A 20,190-nucleotide genomic window follows, 5' to 3' on the forward strand; every position below is an offset into this window, starting at 1 on the left:
AAAATTGAATATCCAAAAATACATTACATAAAATTTTTATCTTTTGGGAGAAGGAGTAGAGCAGTTGGCTCTTTAAAATATATCGTGTCTCACTACATAATAGTTCAGTGGATTAAATGAATTTATTGATTTCTGCTTCTTTACTGACACACATTTATGAGCAGTTTCTTTGGCACCATGGCCACGTGTCAAAGGTCATAACTTTCCTTCACTGTGGAAGAATAAAAGCTTTCAGATGGTGAATCCCTGAAATCTAAACAGGGCTTTATCCCCCCTTCGCCCCTCAATATAATTACTGGGTTTGCATAGATTTAAGATAAATAAACCAAAATAATAAAAACTATGCATGTTAAAAGAACCCATATATTATCTATCATAAAATAGCTGCAGGAAACTCTCTGGATAGAAGGCAACATATCTAATCTGCTAATAGGTGTCATTATGGAGCACATGGTAGTATATTAGGCTCCTTTATGGTCAGAGACTTTATTGAAAATTGTCAGTTTTAAGAACAGAATAAACATTTTTCATGAAGAATTTTATTACACTTCAGTTTAGAAATTTTATTTCTTTTCTTTTAGAGCCACTTACACTTTGAGCACCAGAGGTGACACTGGAAGTAGATCCCACTGAGAGAATGAAGCACGTTCCAAATCTGTGCTTTGTGTTTAGATGAATGTTTATAATGTTGATGTTTTCTTTAATGCCCTTCATTAGTAGTAAGTAGCCTGTGGGATTTTTGTGGTGTACTAGATGTGAAAGTCCACTGATGACATAAACATGAGGCTATTAAAAAAGAAACTGCAGTGAAACATGAAGTTTAATAACTCCAGTGGTTTGCTAGAACTGGCTCGAGGTAAGAAGGCAGGAGTAGTGTGGATTTGGGACTTTCTGGGAAGAGCTACTAACTGGTAGATTAGCTCTGACCATCTCAAGAAATGGCAGTGTGAAGGTAACCTCACTGAGGTGTTACTTTGATTTAAAATAATCAAAATGTTTGTGTTAGGTAAGGTGATATAGGTTTGAATTGTTACCACGGCCTGGCTATAATCTTCTTAGCAAGGCTGTTTCTGAAGGAATAGCAGAGCCCAGGGTTGTATCAATGGGAAAAACACCTGCCCCAAGAAAGAGAATTGACTGCCAGACTTTATTTTTGCATAGTAGAGATGAAGCCTGTTGATGCTTTTAATCATGATTCTTGCCAAAAAAATACCAGTGCTAGACTTTTCTTTTGCCTTTTTTATTTTTGTGTGTGTGTGTGTGCAAATGATGATTCTATTCTAAGGGGGCTGGTGTCATTCTCCTCTTAAATATTTATATTGCAGAACTGTAGTAGTTAAGTTTCTGAGATGTTAACCTTTTGGGTAGAAATTTGTCATGTCAGTATTCATCTCTTTGCTTTTAGATTTTTTTAGTACAAAATACTTTGTCAGAACTGTTTATCCTAAACTAATTTGTTCCCTAGAACAAATCTAAGATGAAACTGTGTTCTCTGTACTTTTGTTTTTCACCAGGACAGCATGGGAATGTCTGCTTAGGGAACAGAGACATGGGATTTGTTGGGGAAGTGGTCTTTGTGTCTGGCAGTAGCTTTTGTTGTTGCTGTGACTATAACTGGTTGTCCTGTAAGTTCTGAGGAAAAATCTCAAACTTTTTTATTTTTGGGCACATGTTCAGCACAGCCTCACTCAGCTCGACTTGCTGGAGACACAGAAGGTGCTGTTTGTGCTTGTGAACACCGAGCTGGGCACTCCCTCTAAGCAGTCCTAGACAGATGTAGACTTGCTTTCTTTTTTTTTTCCTGTCCTGCATTAATGAGGAGCTGAAGTGTGATCTAACACTGCCCGGAGAAACCAGCTGGCATGGAAAGCTGGAAACAATGGTCTAATTACCTGGAGAGGAAGTTTGGGAGGGGAAGAGGGCGAGGTGGAGGTGTGAGCGGGCTCATGTGTCCAGAGGTCAGGGCGGGTAAGAGAAGTGCATGGGTGGGAAGGGGCTGGGGCTCAGGAAAGTCTTATGGAGAGAGGCCTGGGATTGGTTTTGCTTGGAGATGGCCATGGGTACAAGTTGGGAGTAGGAGAGGACTAAAGGTCTGGCAAAGACTGACTCAAGAGAGTGTGCCCATCAGAGCAGATGATCCTGCAGGACATGGAAGGTTGACCAAGGAGGCCTGGACTTCCCTTGGGAACTTCAGGAAGACAAAGAATACCCTCCTAGTCAGGAGTGCTTTAGAGTATTAAAAATACATTGCTGCTTCAGCCAAAGCCTCTCCAGTATGTGACATGAGTCTGCCTGTCCCTGCTTTTCGTGGGAAGTCTGTGATTGTGGGTTTATTATGGTCTCAATGTTTGATAGGAGGTTTTGAGATTTGATCAGTTGGAGCTGCAATAAGTTGGGAGAGCAGTCCATGATTGCAACACCTGGAGTATTGTGAAGGCTCAGTGTCCTGGACACATAAATTTAGTGAATATTTCAGTCCACCATCCAACTGTTTGTCCATACCCAACAGTAAAATTAAAATAGTAATCTTAAGGTGTTGTTTGAATGTAGATGCATTAACACTAGTGAAGAACTGTAGGGCAGAGCCCTGCAGAAAAGGCCATAGGGAAGTTGGTAACTGCTTTCAGGGCAGTGCTTAACAGAGTGTAATAAACAAGGAATGAGGCCACACACTGAACAGAGAGGAGAAAACAAAATATTGAATAGATGCTCATTATGTGAGCACCATTCATTTGGTGCTGTGAATAGTGAGGGAAGTGTGATTGTGCAGTTGTATTGTTTCCTAAAGCATGTATATAAACAGTGCAAATCAGTTACATAAACAGCTTCGTTTCTTCAGTTTCCCAACTTCTGAGCATTTGGGTTTGGAGATTTTCACACTGTGTGTGTATACACATGTAAGAGACACACATACTGAATGCTGTGTTAGTGAGGAAGTTTAGGGATTAGCTGCATTTATCGAAGGATGTATGTAATACAAAGAACCCTGTAATAAAGATGCTTTAAAGTATTAGAGTTTACATGGGCAAGGTGTCATGAAAAGAGCCTTGTTAACAGAGGGCCCTGTGGCAACTTCTAAGACAAGTAAGTTTGTCAGAACTTTTTGATTCAACCAAAACATGGGCTGGTGTCTAAGCATGCATTTAGCAATACCTTTAACTTGAGAATAAAAGTCCTGAGGTAATATTCTTTATATATATATATACACATATATATCTGTATTATCTATACACTCTCTGGTGTTTGTCAGTGCAAACTTTACTCTCTCTGTGACCTGACTGAGGTGAAATTGGGTTTATTGCTGGTGTACAGGAGAAGGTTTTTGAGGTGCCATGCAGGACTGTGGGCTCCAGTACTGTGGAGGTGTTAGCAACGGTGGGTTTCACCTCCTCCTTCATCAAGTCTGCCTGTTCTCTCAAGTATTTACTCCAGCACATACCCTAGAGTACCACCTACTTGTTGGGCTACAGGTCTTAATGTTGAACCATAGTGCAGCTTTTTGGAAATACAGCCCCACAGTCATGACTAGAGAAAAGCCCCAACACTTTTTTTTTCCTCCTTTTTTTTTTTTTTTACCTGGCACATTTATGTAAAGAATCTCAAAGGTAGTGAAGTATTCAAGACCTTGTGCATTCAGTGCAATGTGTGCATCTGGGTCTTCTTGGGGATCTGGACCTTGAGGTGCTGGAACCTTCTTTCTCTGAGAATGTTTTTCACGGGCGTGTTTGGAAGCTGGAATTATGAGAAAGGGTAAAGCATTATTTGTATTTATTTTAATTGTCCCTTTCATTGCTCTTTAGTTGCTGCCGTGTTCACCATTGTCTCTGGTTTATCTAAATAATGTTTGCCTGGCCTTTCACAAGCTTGTGATGAGGAAAGATGGTGACCACCTGAAACAATAATATCTGTGGCAGAATAGCCTGAGAACTTTAAATAACCAAAGGGGACCGTTTCCAAGGCAGCTCAGTGACCTTTGGATCCCAGAAGCAGACTATTCATAGAGGCAAAGCCTTTGTCCTGCTTTGACCAGTGGTCAGTGAACTCTGGCAGGCCCCTCGGCTCACCATCTTGGCCCTAGACTAGCAGCTGGTGATTGATTCATTTAACTGTCCAGATTCACATTCTTCTGTCAAGGACTTGTCAAGGAAGAAAAAGGTTCTATGGAGGGCTATTCATTTTACTAAAAGGAAGGGGATGTATTATATGATTGAGTGGATTACTTTTGGGTCAGAAGAGTTCCTGCATTGCTCTGTTTTAATTCGGCCTTCAATCAAAGAGAGATTTAGTTTATCAGTGCGGTGTGGTGCTGATGTAGAGGGACAGATGATTTCAATTCCAGCAGTGCAATAGGGTTGTTTGGTTTGGTTTGTTTTTTGTTTCCCCCCCCATGATTTGTCCACCCCACAATTTTTCTGCCAAAAAATCCACAGATTTTTGTGATTAGTGATATGAAAGTTAAGAATAATTATTTCTATTAATCTCACTTTTTATTTTAATGTGTGTGTTATATGAGTACTAATGCTGCTACTACATCTCATATATGGTTTTAAGCAATCCAGGAAAGCATCGAGTAAGTAAAAGATTAGTGCTACCTCTGTTTTATATGAAGAGAAAACTGAGAAGAGAATAAATTCTACAGAATCAAACTAATAAATTACTTTCCTCCAGAAAACACAGGCAACTGTAAAGCTGAGGGTAGAACCTGGTATTTTCTCTCTAGTCCCTGTTTTCACCTGATGAACAATAGTTTGCTGTACAAACCCAGAATTTCCCAAATACTCAGGAGAGCTGTCTTTCTGGTTTTGTCTGCTGGCTTAGAATCCCTTTTTTAAAAAAAGCAAGGAAGGTGTTTCCATGCTTTATTAAACTTAAGTCATGTCTTCAGTTTTATAATTAACGCATCCAAAAACCAACTTTGAGTTGTACTAGGGAGCTGTGTTTCAGCTTCATCATGTTGCCCAGCTCCTCTGTCCATCTGCCCTCCAGCTGGGTTGTGTTTCCTTAGCATTAGGATTTTCTTGCTGGTCCTCTTCATGAAGTACTGAGAAAAGTATGTTGTTGCTTAGCTCCTTCCACTGGAAATAACAGGCATTAAAGAGCAGATCCCCCCAGTTAACCTCCTGCCTCTGTTTGAATGAACATGATGAGCTGCAGTAGATGAAATACGACCTTCAAGTTTCTTTACCCCACTCTCATAAGCTATGTAGTGTTTTGATTTGGCTTATTGGACACATTATGAGGGATTTCTGATTGGCTTCAGGCCAGGGTGTTATACTTGTACTGATGGAAATTCAAGTGCATAATTTAGAAGAAAATACAGTGAGGCTTGATCTGTTGTATTCTTTTCTCTCCCTCTTTTTTGAGGGAAAAGAGGTAATTTTGTATTTGTCAGGGTAAACGAATGGCTTAACTAAAGAGCACAAGAGAGGAAGGAACTCTGAGATGATGTAACTTTGCTAACTGTTCTCTGTTATACACCTCTACATATGTGTCAGAAATCTGGGATAAATAAAACACCTGTTGAATAGGCAGCCTCTTTCTTGGAGATCTGGTGGTGTTCTTTCTGTGCCTTCAGCTGCATTTCTTGGGGATCACTCCCCTTTCTCAGAGCTTGCTTGTTCCAGGCTCATGTCTGAGATGGGGGTACTGGCTTCTCTGTGCTCCAGATAACACTTCCCTCAGTGCCTCCCTGATGGCCTTGGATTGGAGATAAATAATGAGCTTTTCAAAAAATCATGGAAAGGAAAATGAGGTTGTCATTGTGTATTAGAAAATACAGGTAATCTGATAACCAGAGGTATTACCTACTTAGGTAAAAAGAACATGGCTGTTTGCTTGCACTGGGCAAACTGGAAATCCAGCAATCCCACAATTGCCTCCCACCCATGCAGTCAATAGTCAGAGCAAGGTGACCTACTCTGACAACACTGTAGGCAATATGCACTTTTGATTTCTTTTATGTGAAAATTGGAAGAGTTGTAACTCTTCCCCCTCTCCTACCTCCAGAATTTTTCAGATAAACATCTGATTAGAGGATTTAAGTAGCTTCAATAAATAGGTATTGCTGACAATGCCTTTTGGTACTTGGTTTTTTTTTTGTGTGAAGTTTGTTTCTGATTTTCTCCCTTCTGTTCTCAAACTTTAGGACAGTCAGACTTCAGCTGTTAGTTACTCCCCTCTGTAGAAAGACTGTTCTTGGGGCAAGATCTCTGGGCTGTGTAATGCAGTAGTGGGGCATTTGGTGACAGAGTAATGAGCTGCAGGCATTTGGCCCTTGAGAGTGGAGGCATTTCTTCTTTCCTTTCCCCATGGGAATGCTGAAATGTTGACATTTGGAGAGGCTGAAGGGCTTGAATTCCCAGCCCCTCTCCTTAGCGTTTTGCGGTGAAATTGTCTTTCATCCTGAGGGATGCTGATTCTGAAACACTGCAAGCAAAAAAACGGGGAGAGTGCTCATATCTCTCAAGGATAGCATTTCTGACAGGCTGAAGGCTGACCAGCACTGCCATATCAGCTTACACTCATTCATAGGAGCACGGTGTCAGTTTGCCACTGTATGAAATGGAACCTCTTCCTCTGCCTTCCCCCAGATGTGAGGGGAGGCTCAGTGGTGGGCGGTGCAGCAGAGGAATGTGTGGGGCCCCTCTGCTGTCCTGGGATGTGCTCTGTGGTGCTGCCCCTGATTGATGAGCTGGGCAGGCTGAGGTGAAGAGAGGGGTTTGCATTCTACTTAGGGGCTAGTTTTATTTTAGCCAGGAATAGCGTTTATTTATTTTTAGAGGTACGTGACTGATAAATAGAGGTCTTACCCTTCTGCTGGCATCTGCAATGAAATTCATTGGTCAGAATGAGGCAGATTTATGCTTACAGTGCTGCAGGCTCTTGTTGCTCAACACTGAAATTGTCTTTTCTGCGTTGCACTAAGCGATTATTGCATTTTTGTTGTTCTTTGAGGAACCTTAGAATCATAGCAGTAAATCTGTAAATCTTTAATTTCCTATTTCTATTTTTCTTTGTGTAGGAGGGAGGGTTTTTTTGGTGTGGCTGTTCTTCTTTTTTTTTTTCTTTTTTTTTTCTTTTTTTTTTTTCTTTTTTAAATGCCAGATTAGGATAGTTGTGAAGGGACACATCTTTTGTTGCGAAATCCTGCTTGTGTTCTGATCCTTGTCTTCATGTTGTAAAGTGCAAAACTGTGCTGCATGTTCCCTATGCAACAGTTGGGCTATTAAGCAGAACTAATTCTTCACAGAATGGCAGCAACTCCAAAGAAAGGCATCTGTAGGATTAAGCAGAGATACTAGAAGGCAATCACTTGGCAAACTGCTGAAGGAAAGCAGGCCTTGCAAGGGAGAAAGTGGTGTGTTCTTTCTCCTGAATGCAGGCAGCCACACAAGTAGAACAGCTTTGAAGCTGGTTAATGTGGCTTACTGTGTGCCTTTTCTCTCCTATTTCCTATGCTTCTTGTCTGCAGAAGAGCAGAGGGGAATTCCTTGGTAAGTGCATTAGCATTTATTGTGCCTTCTGTGGCCACACACTGTTGCCTGGATGATAGATAGACTGAGAAGGGAAAACCCCAGCTGGGATGCCTTCAGAAGTGAAAAGATCAAATCTCTCATGGTTGTTTACATGATTCAGTAGGGTATGGCAGTTACACCATCAATAAACTGTTGAATATATAGAATCACATATTTTCTAAGCCTCAATCTTTTAGTTCCTTTCAGACAGTGGTAATGATAACTCCTGAGGTGATATGTATGTCTGATTTCATTGGGAGGGGTGGTAGTGGTATGTTTTTGGGTCTTAATAAATGATTGAGGTGTAGTAAGGCATTATGTGTGGTCATGTGAATAGCTTGCATCTGGCTGCAAGAGGTAGAAAGTGGCACTGCTGGAATATCATTACCTGCTTTGACCAAAGTAAAATAGAAAGACCTGGGTGTATTATCCTGTCCTTTCTTCCTTCACAGATAGGGAATTCTGATGCATGCCCTTGCTTTGCAATTCTGGATCCTCATCTTGGTGTGGCTCTAAGAGCACCTGATGGGTGGGAGAACAAACTAAAATACTGCAGAATAAGGCACTTGTGGGTTGGTACTTTGTCAGTGAGGATCTTCCTGTTATTTTCTGTAGCACATTGGTGCTGCCCAGGATCCCATTTATTGTCACATTAATATGTCATAGATAACAAACTCTGTGTCTGTTCCAGTGGTTTGAAGAAGTGAGGAGGCAACAGTACAGTCTGATAGTCACCTTGTCACATTGTACTTACTGTTTTGCATGTAAAAGAACTTTTTGATGGGTGTTTATTGACTTCTGAGGAGCCAAATTTCTTTGACTGTTTTGAGTTTTTTTTTCTTGACAGTGGACATTCTAATTATGAACTCTTTCTGTTTGCACTTTGCAAAGTTTACAGTGAACATATACTGCCCATTTAGCAAAAGGAAAGAGCATCTTTCATAAAGTACAACATATCCTGAGATGAAATGATTGCTTTCATCCTTGAAAAAACTGATCAGTGTCAGAGAGACTCCTGATGCTCATTATAATAATTTTGAATCCACAGTTTTGCCCAAGAAGGGAAGCTTAGACAGCCAGCCACATTTTTAAGTGTTGAGAGTCTGTTGTACTATTTGATGGGTCCTGTGCCCAGAAAACAAACATTTATAGGACTGAAAGCCTCTGAGCCAATAGATAAATGGCAGTGGTAGGGTTGGCTTCTGCCTTCAGAGATATCCATATGTGCAGGAAGGGGTGCATTTCCAAAACTGTCTCACCAAAGGGAAGCTGTTCCAGAACCACATGCCTAATTTTTTTCTTTTTTTCTTCTTCCCCTTTTTTTTTTTTTCTTTTGGTCCAGAGCAGCCAAAGATGATTCTCTGTCTTTGAGACCCTGTCTCCTGACCTTGCATTTCTAAAGAGTTCTTGCAAGAGGGGAAGAAAGTTTTGTTTTATTTTTAATGGAAACAAGACCAAATGTGGCAAAATCAGGACAAGGAAAAGGCTCTTCTCAGTTTTGGGGGTGGTGAGTGGTGTTGGGATGTTGGGGTATTTTTCTTAAGTTTCTTCTCCTTTCCTGTCAACTGTCTTCAACACACATCCATTTAAGTCCTCTTCTCTTGATTTTCTGCACTAGAATAGATCAGAAACTTGCTCACAATAACTTCCATTCTGTATGTGGGGAAGATGATATAATTTCCTACTTTCTGAGGATACTATGAGAATGAAGGAATAAAAGGATATACTGCAGGAAAGAATAAATGAGTACATTTCCCTAAAAACCTAGTCTAGAATAGTCTAATTTACTTCAAAGTTTTCAGGAAGAGAAAATAATACACATGAAACTTCAGACTGGTCTTAACTTTGAGAAGCTGGTGAAAACTGTGTCTGTGGGTGGCCATGAAGGCTTTTACAGAATCTAGTCCCAGCCCAAATGGTGGAGAGCTTAGTGATCTTCAGTGGACATATTTGGACTTGGTTATTCCTGTACAGAGATTTTTTAAATGATCATTTGTCAGCCACTGAATTAGGAGCTTTAAAGAAAGGAGCAGGGGGACCTGAAAGTGTTAGAGGAAACAAATGAGATTGCAGCTGACATCTCCAAGGGAACTTTTGTTCAAGGGTGCTCAGGCTGTTGACCTCTTTGCTTCTCCATTTCATTGCCTTTAGATTACAGCATTCTTCAGCACCAGAAAAGTAGTGGCTAGTTTGTGAATGGGCAAATGCCTTTTTTTGGGTGGAGGAAAGGCAATTATGGTGATTGCTATGCAAAGATTTTAATGCACAAAGAAATAGTTTTGCATTGTATTTTGTAAGTATGGGATTTGAGGCTAATGACTTATTTTCTTTTCTCCCTTCTTATCAGAGATTGGAGAGTAATTCCTGCTGATCTGCATCTTAGTTTGGAAATCATTGTCCAAACATTGCACTTCTCAGAGATCTGCCAGCAAGCTGGCAAGAATATGAAGGAGGAATGGAAAATTAGAACATACCATTGTTTCTTCATTTTTCCATTACCTTCTTTATTGCATTTCCTTCTCATTATTTAATTCCATGGCAGAACTAAATGTATGGTAGGCCAGGAGTACATGTTTTTGCAATAAGGTGATGATAAGTTTTAGCAGAACTGTTCCCAGGTGGAGTTGCCTGGCAGTTTGTTGGAGGTAAACTGCAGTAAGCTCTGCAAAGGAGCTCACCCTTCAGCTGAGCATCAGGGCCCTGAAGGAGATTTGTCCAGAGCAGAAGTAATGAATTGAGAATAGCAGAAAGGGCAGATGGCCCAAATCCTCACTCATTACCTCATCTGAAATCTTCTTGGTATTTATCAGTGAAAGCTTTCTGTAATTACCCCCATGTCCAGAGAGCATTTGCTGGTCCCTCCAAAATTCAGAATGTGATTTTGAAAGGCTTTTGCAGGCTAATGCCTCAGAAAGATTTGTTCCTCAGCTACAACTGCCAGTACTGTTCTGTGTGCTGAAACGTGAGGAGCACATGGTGTGAAGGACCAGTTTTGTCTACAGGTAACGTCAAATTTCATGGCCAAACCTGGCTCATTCTCTGAGCTTGTGTCTTTCACAGTGCAGAAATGGAATTTCTAATCTTGTTAGCTTTTTGCAATATTTGCACCTTTTGGATTTACTTTTTTCTATTGTTTAGGTTTGTGTTTCAGCTAAGTGTTGGCATACTTGGCACTCATATAAGAATTTTTTGGGGTAAAGATTAGTAAACCAAACTGGAACGACTCTCATTCCAATCTTTTTTCATTCCTTCTTCTGATCTCAACAAAGCAATACATGCCTGAGTTCTGGTGTAATGCACACATCATCTAGAAAATTGGGAAGGCACAGTATTTCCTCATTTAAGGGTCTCTTTCTCTCTAAGGTAAGGCCTTGATTCAAAGCTTATCAAGACTAACACTCCTACTGGTCAACAGGTTGGAAAAAATGAAGAAATATGAGTCAGCAGCCTTGGATGTCTGGCTTTCAAACTCTCCAGATTTGTGACTCTGAAATGCCTGTTTACCAATAAGCTGTGCCAGGAGCTCCCAAAATGTCGTCGTGCTTTGATGAAATCTGTCCTTTAGCTTGGGAAAAAAAAAAGCCAGATCCAAGTTGTAGTGCTAAGGTAGTGGCTCATAAAACTGCAGCTCTGTAGTTTCCCACTCTGCAGGGGATTCCAGAGCATCAGAACTGTCTCTGTCGAATATGATTTTGTTCTGTACAAACCGTAACTCTGATCCACCTTCCTTAGAATGTTAAAATGCCTACAAGGAGATTCTACATGGCAAATGGTGAAGAAAAATCTGTGGGATAGAGAGATTAAAAGGGGTCCCATATCAATTATTGATAATAGTGTCAAATCAATGTGGCAGTTTCAGTCTCGTTTAACCTCCCCGTTATTTAATTGTAACAGTCTGAGTCTGGGCTCCTTTTTCAAAGCAATTCTGAACTATCATCTTCAAAACTGCTGCTATGGTGTTCATACTGTCACAATCTAAGAACTTCTTCATAGTGGTAAAGTCATAGAGGAACATTTATCTTTTCATTTTAGGAAGAGAAAATTGGTGTATTACATTTATCCTGCGAGTATGTTTAACTGAAGAAATATCTGTGAAAATACACAGTGTAATCTGTTTCACAAAAAGCATAGTGATAGGATAAATGCTCTTTCCAGTAATCATAGCAGGTGTTTGTTCTCTGATGCTGAACAATCTAGAGAGAGACTTTATTAAAAAAGTCATTACCATTATTATTATTTCTGTGACTATTTTTCATTTCAGTGTAGACTAAATGAAACATGACTTGTTACCATACCCAAATTTACATTTGTGTCTTGAACTAGAGTTTTTTATGGAAAAATTTTTGATAAATTTGAACTCAAGCCTTTTGCTTTGCTGCTAAAGAGAAGGATTTTCTTCCTCAGATTTGTTTTCAGTAAGTCAAGGCATAAACATTTCTTTTGTGGATGTTTCACTGCCACTTGGAGTGACTATAGAGGTATTTTTCAATACTCTTCTTGAGGAAAACCTCCTGATTTTTCTGAGGCATTGGCAGGATATATTTAGAGCTAAATGTGCACTTAGATTTTTCTGTGGAATTTTCATCCTGCCAGCATAATAGTTGTTCTGTAAATACATGGGTTTTTTTCTCATGAAATGCTCTCTGCTTGCTACTGACCTTCATATTCACAGGTTTCTGGAGAAAAATATTAACAAAGAACCTGAACAGCACTGAAATATTTCTTTTATAGTGTAAAATTAGCGTAAAAAGACTAATTTATGTGACAACCAAGCCCTGCTTTGTGGCAATGTTTTTAATAAAAACTCTACACCTGGCTATAAGGGCTTTTAAACTGACAGGATACTGTGGTTTGAGGAGTCCTTTTCTGTATTTAACACTGCTGTTAGATTCCATCTCTCTTGTTTTTCTTTCTTTCTTCCTTCAGGTATTTCTCTTCTGTTACATAATATCTGAATTAGGTGTCATTCCCCTGCCCTCCCTTTTTAAGTGCAATCTCTACGTTTTCCAGGAAAATCATTTTCTTTTTCTTATTGGAAAATTGCCTGTCATCCTAATGGCAAACTAGTGTGTTTCTGTCATGTAATCTTAGGTCTATATCCTGTCTTCTTTTTAAGAGTGAGCTTTTAGGAACCAGCTTAATAGAACAAAGGAAAGACAGGAATTAAAGCTAAAATATGAAGCTGGGAAACAAAACAGAAAGGTAAAATGAATGCCCTTTAACAGGGATGGCCACATTTCCAGGCAATTCAAGCAAATACTGATTTTTAAAGTCGTGTCTAACAGTTTAGTGTTAGTACCTCATTAAAATCCAGGGATTAATAGCAGCAATCTCCTTGTTGCACATTAAAAGGATTTAGCTTAATTTGGGATTAGAGGGTGCAAGGTGCCATTCTAGCAAAGCTTTTCCCAAGGTATCAGTGAGGTGAAGTGGGATGGCTTAAAGATTGTGGTTTCTCTTGACTGTTGCAGTTACACCATATACACACACGTGTATGGGGTTTAAAATTGTGGTGAACTGGTTCAATAATCCTTTAAAATGTGTGCTGTCTTTGGAAGTGCAATTGTCTGGAAAAGCTTGTTTGAAATGTAAGGAAAGGCAGTTGGGAGTTACAGGTCTTTCTGGGAGTGAAAGTGTGGTTGGGCCCACGTTAGTTCAAGGACATTAAAATCTGTGGGTTCTGGGGTTAGAGATTCAGCCTGTAATTAAGACTTGCATGTGTATTAGATAAGGATAATGTGCAGTATTCTGCTCTTCTCTCCTGCAAGGGCTCTGGGGTGTGCAGCATGAGGAGCTGGAACAGCACTGGCCATTATTCTCCTCCCTTTTGTACTACAGGTGTTCCTCAGCGTGCAAGTGAGAAGGACCAACATCTTGAGAGCCTCGAGTTATGTCTGAGAAAAGGCCTGGGATGATTTTATGAACACCACAGTCCCCTCCCTGTTTTTATATTTTGAGGAGAAGGAGAGGATGGTTGTTCAGCTGTTTCACTGCTATCAGTTGCTTTTTGTTAGGCTATAGCAGCTCATTAACATGTCAATGTGTGGTAGCCTCTACTGCCAGGGGTTAATACAGAGAAAGAAAAAGACACTTTAAAAATTCTAGTGCAATAAGTTAAGCACCTGATACAGTGCTCTTCACAATTTTCATTGAGTCCTTAACATCTTGGCACTGAAATCAGCAGCCTGTATGATTTATTTGTTTACTTTGTGATGCTTCTAATTTTTTTGGGGAAAAAAACCCCACTAGTTTTCTTCCAATTAAGTTTAAGTGTCAGGCTTTCAGCACTGTACTTATCTATGGTTCTTGATTAAAACTAAGTATATGAAACTAAAGTTTTAAGCAATAGTAGCACAAAAAAATGCAATTCCAGAATATCTCTTTAAAATGCAAGGTTCTAGAAAAAGCATTTTTTAGTTAAGGTTGTTTTCCCAACCATTCTGGCAGAAATTAAAACTAACAGCTGACTTTAGCAAAAAAAAAGCTACATTTCCAATTTATCAGAAGAGTTAAATCTCTGGCAATTTACAGGATTGCCATTACCAGTATGGTGTTTGAATTACAGTCTTTTATTACAGTCATCATGAACTGACACTTTTCCTTTGTGCCTGAAAGGGCCAAATGTGTTCTGGATGATATCACTTCCTCTTACAGATGGAACTCCCTTCCATCTCAAACTCAGTTGTTTGCCTTAAATAATAGCCATTAGAGGAGGAAAAGGTCTGTGCAGACAATGAGTGAGATAAAGTCTTTGCAGATGCAGATGCCTCCCTTGTTTGCCTACTCCATGCCAACACATTTCCATTTAGCAACCTCACCTGATCTTACCGAGCTGGAGCTAAAACCTCTTCCTGCTTTTTCTGTTCTTACTGATTAATGACTGTAATCACCCCTTGTTCTCTCTGATATCTTCTTTGTATATTTATAAGACCTTTTCAGTTTCTTTTCCTGGAGCTAATCAGGTCCCAGCTTTTTTAATCTTTCCTTACAGGTGAGGTTCTGTTTTCTTCTGAAATCTCACATTTTTATGCCTCACATTTTAAAAGTAGTAATTCTAGGTCAAACAATACTTGATAAAACTTTTAAGGGCGAGTGTAAAAAACAATCACTGTGCTTGTGGTAACACATACAGAATGCCCTTTCACAGTAATGCCTTTTCACTCAGTTATGAAAATCTTTACTCATATTGCTCTATTAGTGTGACATTCACCTCTGAACTGCATGTACTAAGCAGAATTTTACTAGCATCAGCTGGGAAACTCAGGAGAGATTCACCCATTAGACCACTTGATGACAGCTCCAGCTCTGTGTACTCCGAGTCCTTGTTCAGAAATGAGGGGAATAGTGATGGGTCTGGATCTGTCGGTGTACACTCATATAAAGGTTATTCCCAATCCAGATCCAGACTGAAGTGTGCCATTTGAGTAAAAATAATTGGAATTGTGTGTCTATATAGCCAAAAGGCAATGGCACAACTTCTTTTATAATCTGATTTAAGCCTTGCTCCTGCAAGAACTGAGAAATTGCACAAAACTCCAAGAAAATATGTGCAAATTGGCTTTGGCACCAAAACTATTTCAGAGAGAGAGCATCACAAAAATTAGATCAAGAAAGAAAAGTTGTTATGTGCTGCCCTGAAATCCATTTCTTTGGAAAAACTGCTAGACATTTTCTTTAATATACAAGTTTATTCTTCTCAAGTGAAACCTCTTCACCTCAGAGTTTAACGGAAAGATTCTTGGTTTCCACCTGAAGGGTTAGGGCTATTGTGAAATTCTCAGTAGCATTAACACATACCTTCTACAAATGGCATTATGCACTTTTGTTCTTTCCAGCTGAGCAGTTCATCCCCTTGAGTGGCCATTATCTCTTGAGAAACATTAAGTGGTCACTGTCGTGTGCTGCCGAGTTTCTCAATATTTGCTGCATTCTGGTTCGTTGAAAACTGTGCTGCTGTTTCAGTTCAGGGGTTTTATCTTCCATCCTTTCTTTATTTTACAGTTGTAGTACAGTCTTGGGCTAGTGTCAGCTGTGATGGAACAGTAACAAACATGTAGGTTGTTGGACTTTCTTTCGTCTTTTAAGAAAGCTCATTCTGGAAATCACTGAATGACATGAAGTGTGTGAGTAGAAAGTGCAGAGTGTAAGGGAACAGGTCACCAGATTTGTGTGGCAGCAAACTTCAGGACTTCATTTCAGGAGTGAATGAAATGGGAGTGTGTTGTGTACCTTAAATCTGTGTAAACCTGTTTAGGTACAGAGGAAGTTTTTGCAGGCATGCAGGATAGTGTTCAATCCCAATATATGGTGCAGGAATCATCAGCAGTGGTTCTCTAACACTTAATCAGTGTTTAATCACAGCAAGTAATCATTTGGGTTTTGAACCTGTGGATGTTTTTCTCAATGGTAAACAAGGGAACTCCTACCAGAACTGAAAACTGATTTCTCTCTGCATAGGTAACATTGATGGCTTAACCACACAGTTCTGTCTTGCAAAGATATTCATACTCAAAAGTAACTATACAAACACACTTTCCCATCACACACATTGCAGGAATTTATAAAATAGATACAGTTTCTAAATATTGTTTTCTGGTTCTGTAGGCAGCATTTGGTATCTTGCAGGTTAAAAAGGATGGCAGTATCAACTTTTCAATGTAGCATTGAATCATTTTCTTTTGGCTATAAATCTGGGAACAAAATGATTAAATAGACTGCAGAAGAGGGGAGGAAAACTCAAATAAAAAGGCACTTACATTTATTGCATTTTGCAGGGTTGTTTTTGGGAACAACGTATGTCTCTTGAGATTTTGTTTCTTATCCATTTTATAGAGCTCTGGCCTCTTAACAGCACTGCTTTAATGACTTGTTCTTGGGGTTCTGAGCTGGAATCAGCACTTACCATGAAAACAAGCCTGTTACAAAGAGGTCAGGTTTCACGAGACAGCAATAGACTTGTAAAAACAGATTTTACTGGAACAAATAAAGTCAGAATTAAGAAGAAACCAGAGTTTTGCATAAAGAAACAAGATACAGAAGGAGCAAGTATTGAGCTAAACTGATAGACACTGTATAAATTTAGATGAGAGGTAAGTGGGGATTTTTTGTTTCTAAAACTGTGTTTAGTGACATTAATAAGTTTTTCTGAATATTTTATGCAGTTCTTCGTAGTTCTGACTTTTGCTGTCTTTAAAGATGAATTTTCATTGGAAATACATTGTTCCTGCTGAGGTAGAAAAATGTTCATTACATGTCAGCTTCAATTAACAACTTTCACGGGACTTTCTAAATTCTGTAGCTGAACCTGTTCTTGCCTGCTATAATAATTACATTTTGTGTTCTGTGAAATACTAATTGCCCTCAGTTTCCTTTGTTGTTCCTGAGAGTCTCACTTCTGTCTTTAATCTTCAGCTGTAATGTACGGGATGCATGGAAATAAATCATTCTTTGTATATACATAAATGAAAACCAAATATTGTGGTTTTGTTGTCTCACTCTGTCCCTTTAAATAATCATACCAATATAAGGAAATTCTGGATGCTGTTTTTTTGGTTCCAATGGAGATGAAACTTCTAAAGGTGTGTAGGAGCTTTGCTTCAGTAAGACTGTGTGATTACCTTTCTGTCTTGTTAAAATGATCCCTTTTTATGCCAGTGGTGGTGCAGCTGTTCTACAGGATGGCTCTGAAACTCATGTTGCGCTGGTTTGGGTTGTTCTTATAATCTATGCCTTTATTACATTCTTAGAGACTTTATTTTGAAATGTGAGCAGACTTGCCTAGGTTGCTGCATCATACTTTCAGTAAATAAATGAAGAATGCAAAGCACTGTATTTTCTGTTAGAAAATCTGTTAAGAACAGCACTAGGGAAATTCTATTTTAACTCCAGGTGAACACATATTGTCTGTGTAGGGAGCAATTAAAACAGAGAAGGAGGGCAGGGGTTAAGAAAGACAAGCCTGGATGCCTTTTTTTCCTCCTCCTTTTTTTTTTCCCTCCGCCTCTCTTCTGTGGTGGAAGACTACAGGAGAGTTGGATTGCAACAAATTCAGCATAAAACAAATGCAGAAGGTTTAGAGTCATGGGAACAACCTGGTGTGCATGCAGGTCATTTGACTTGTACTGAGTCTGTTCTGTGAAGCTGAGCTTTTGCAGGTAGGCGAGGACCTCTTATGTCTCTTTTTTTAGTTCTGATAATTCCTTTTGCTCTCAAAAGAAAATCTGTTTAAAGGGAGAACTGCTTTTGTGTTTCCCCCAACAGGCTTTAAATGTAAGACTTCTGTTGTGACATCTTTATGCAAGTTGTGGGGGTTTTAATGTGCTTATTCTTGAATTTGGTACTGCCCAAAAGGGAAAGAAAGAACAAACAGTGGAACGTGGGGAACTGGGTTAAATTCTGCTGGTGAGAGAGGCCAGTTCTGTCTGTGGTGAAGGTGAACATTGCGTGTGGAGTTGTGGACACCTGCTGCCAAAATCACGGGGTTGGTCATCAAATGAGTACCAGGAGCATCTCTGCTTTCATTCTGGGTGTGTGAACCACATTTGAGGTGCCAGACCTGGTTTCCAGTGGTCATGGTGTTTGCATCACGTGGCTCCAACTGCCTTCAGGTGGTTTTACTGTACAAGGTGGTTCTGTTGTCTTGTTAATCCCAGTCTTTGGGACGTCTGTTCACAAAGCTGCAACACTTTCACTCTGCTGGTATGGCTGGGGACACTCATTCCTGCAGTGCTGGTGCAACTCCAGGAATGCAGTGCAAAAAGCAGATTTATTCAGACCTGGGAAGTGAAATAGGCCCATCACTAACAGGAATCTTGAAGTTATGTAGTTAGACCCATGTTAGGAGTTAATTTGCACGTGGAGAGGAGAGCAACCAGGTGAGTTTGCATTTCCTTCACACTCCAGTACTAATCTATGGATGCTGTACAGGAGTTTGAAAATGGCAGGGAGGAGCCTGGTGTCCATCAGTACTGACTGTGGCATCTATGCAGAAGGGCATTACTGAGAACATGTTAGAGTAAATAGAATGAAAAAAAGGTATCGATTATAAACAAGTAAAATAGAGAAATTATTTAAATACAAAGCTTGAATATTAAGAGATGGGTAACTTAGTTTATTGAAATAATGTGTCTGTATGATTTATACAGGAGTGGAAATTTAGTTAAAATCTGATTTTTAGAAAAAAACCCCAAATAACTACCCAAATAACTACCCCAAATAACTGAGTTTACAGAGATTGTTCCCTCTGCAGTTACAGGGGGTAGAAATGTGTGTGAAATTACTTGTGTTGTTATCCAGAAGGAGTTCCTTCTGAAGAGTTGTGCTTTCCATTAGCTATGTTGTAAGTGGCAGTAAATAAGCAATTAATTAGGGGGTTCTGTATTCCTTTCCCTTTGGCTTTTATTTTCTGAGTAAAGAAATTCAACTACTGATGGCTTTCCTAGCTGTCTGTTGGCTGGAGGTTATTTATTGATCTGCCACTTCAGTTGGCTCGATTTTGTGAACTCCTTAAGTTGTAAATGCTCAAAATCACATTGCTGCTCTGTGCATCAGGCATCTGCGTGGTGACTGCTCGGGCTGTTGGGACAAAAGTGTTTTTGCATATTTAAGCTTATTTTGAGACCTTTATGGGGTTTTGGTTTCTTTTTCTTACCACACATGAACTTGTACAACTCTGCAGATGCTTTTACTAAAGGGAGTATTGTTAAGGGACTGAAATCTGACTGTCAGGAACAAAATGTTGTTTCAGAAATTTTCTATTGCAGTCAGTTTTTATTTTTTTTTTAAGCGTAACAGGGCCAGTCCCAAACTAGTTGAATTGACTTGAACTTTGTTAGTTTGATAATTGATATGGTTTTCAGCTGCATGCCAGTCAATTTGTATGCTTAATTCTATTTCATTTTTTTATGCTTTAGCTTAAAGCAAAGTTATTTTAAGCAAGCCTTCAACCAATGAAAACATGCTATTGACCAAAGTTGACAAGGTACTTAGATCCACCTTTTTTTGCATACAGGAAAAAAAAGGGCTATTGAAGTATTTCTGGGTGTTTTTATGAGTTGATCTGTGAACTGGAGTTTGATTTAATCGGGAATTTGTTTTCACTTTAGCCCATTAACTTTTATGTTCTCTTATTTTTAGCCATTTCTGCATTTGAAGTCCAGCCACTTTCAACTGAGGTCCAAGAGGGTGGAGTAGCTCGATTTGCCTGTAAAATAACAGCAAACCCTCCTGCCACTGTGACATGGGAAGTGAATCGAACAACTTTACCTTTAGTCATGGACAGGTATGGAGAGTTGCACGTTTTACAGTGTAATTTATTTTTTGCTATCATTTTGACCCTACTACGAGAAGAAAATCGGAATACTGGCAATGCCACTACATAAGGAAGTTTCCATGTATATAATATGTCAACTATTAAAATAGCTGGTAATAATTGTGTTGCTAATTAATTTTGAATAGGTGCTGTGAGTGCAGACTAGAGTCACCTGCTATTGTTCACACAATAATCAGTCACCTTTGAATTCTTACTGGTGAATTTTGTATGAAATTTGCATCCTCAGGAATGGGAATTGCAGTGGGGAATGGAATAAGTGAACTTTGGCTTTGGGGGTGCTTTGAACTAGCAAGATTGCTTTCACTGAAGAATTCATGCTGAACCTATTTTTCTTTAGAGGAACAA

General features: G+C 39.4%; 1 protein-coding gene across 1 annotated transcript in view; it reads left to right on the plus strand.

The window, feature by feature from the left end:
• The window catches only part of PRTG (protogenin), an 82,379-nt gene that overhangs the window by 11,178 nt on the left and 51,011 nt on the right, over positions 1-20,190 (plus strand). The window contains 1 exon segment of the mRNA XM_051796662.1: positions 19,650-19,794. Within this exon segment, the coding sequence (XP_051652622.1) occupies positions 19,650-19,794 (145 nt within the window).

The sequence above is a fragment of the Manacus candei genome, unplaced genomic scaffold, assembly GCF_025592945.1.
Source record: "Manacus candei isolate 608988 ecotype Guabito, Panama unplaced genomic scaffold, ASM2559294v1 h1tg000046l, whole genome shotgun sequence".
NCBI classification, from domain to species: Eukaryota; Metazoa; Chordata; class Aves; order Passeriformes; family Pipridae; genus Manacus; species Manacus candei.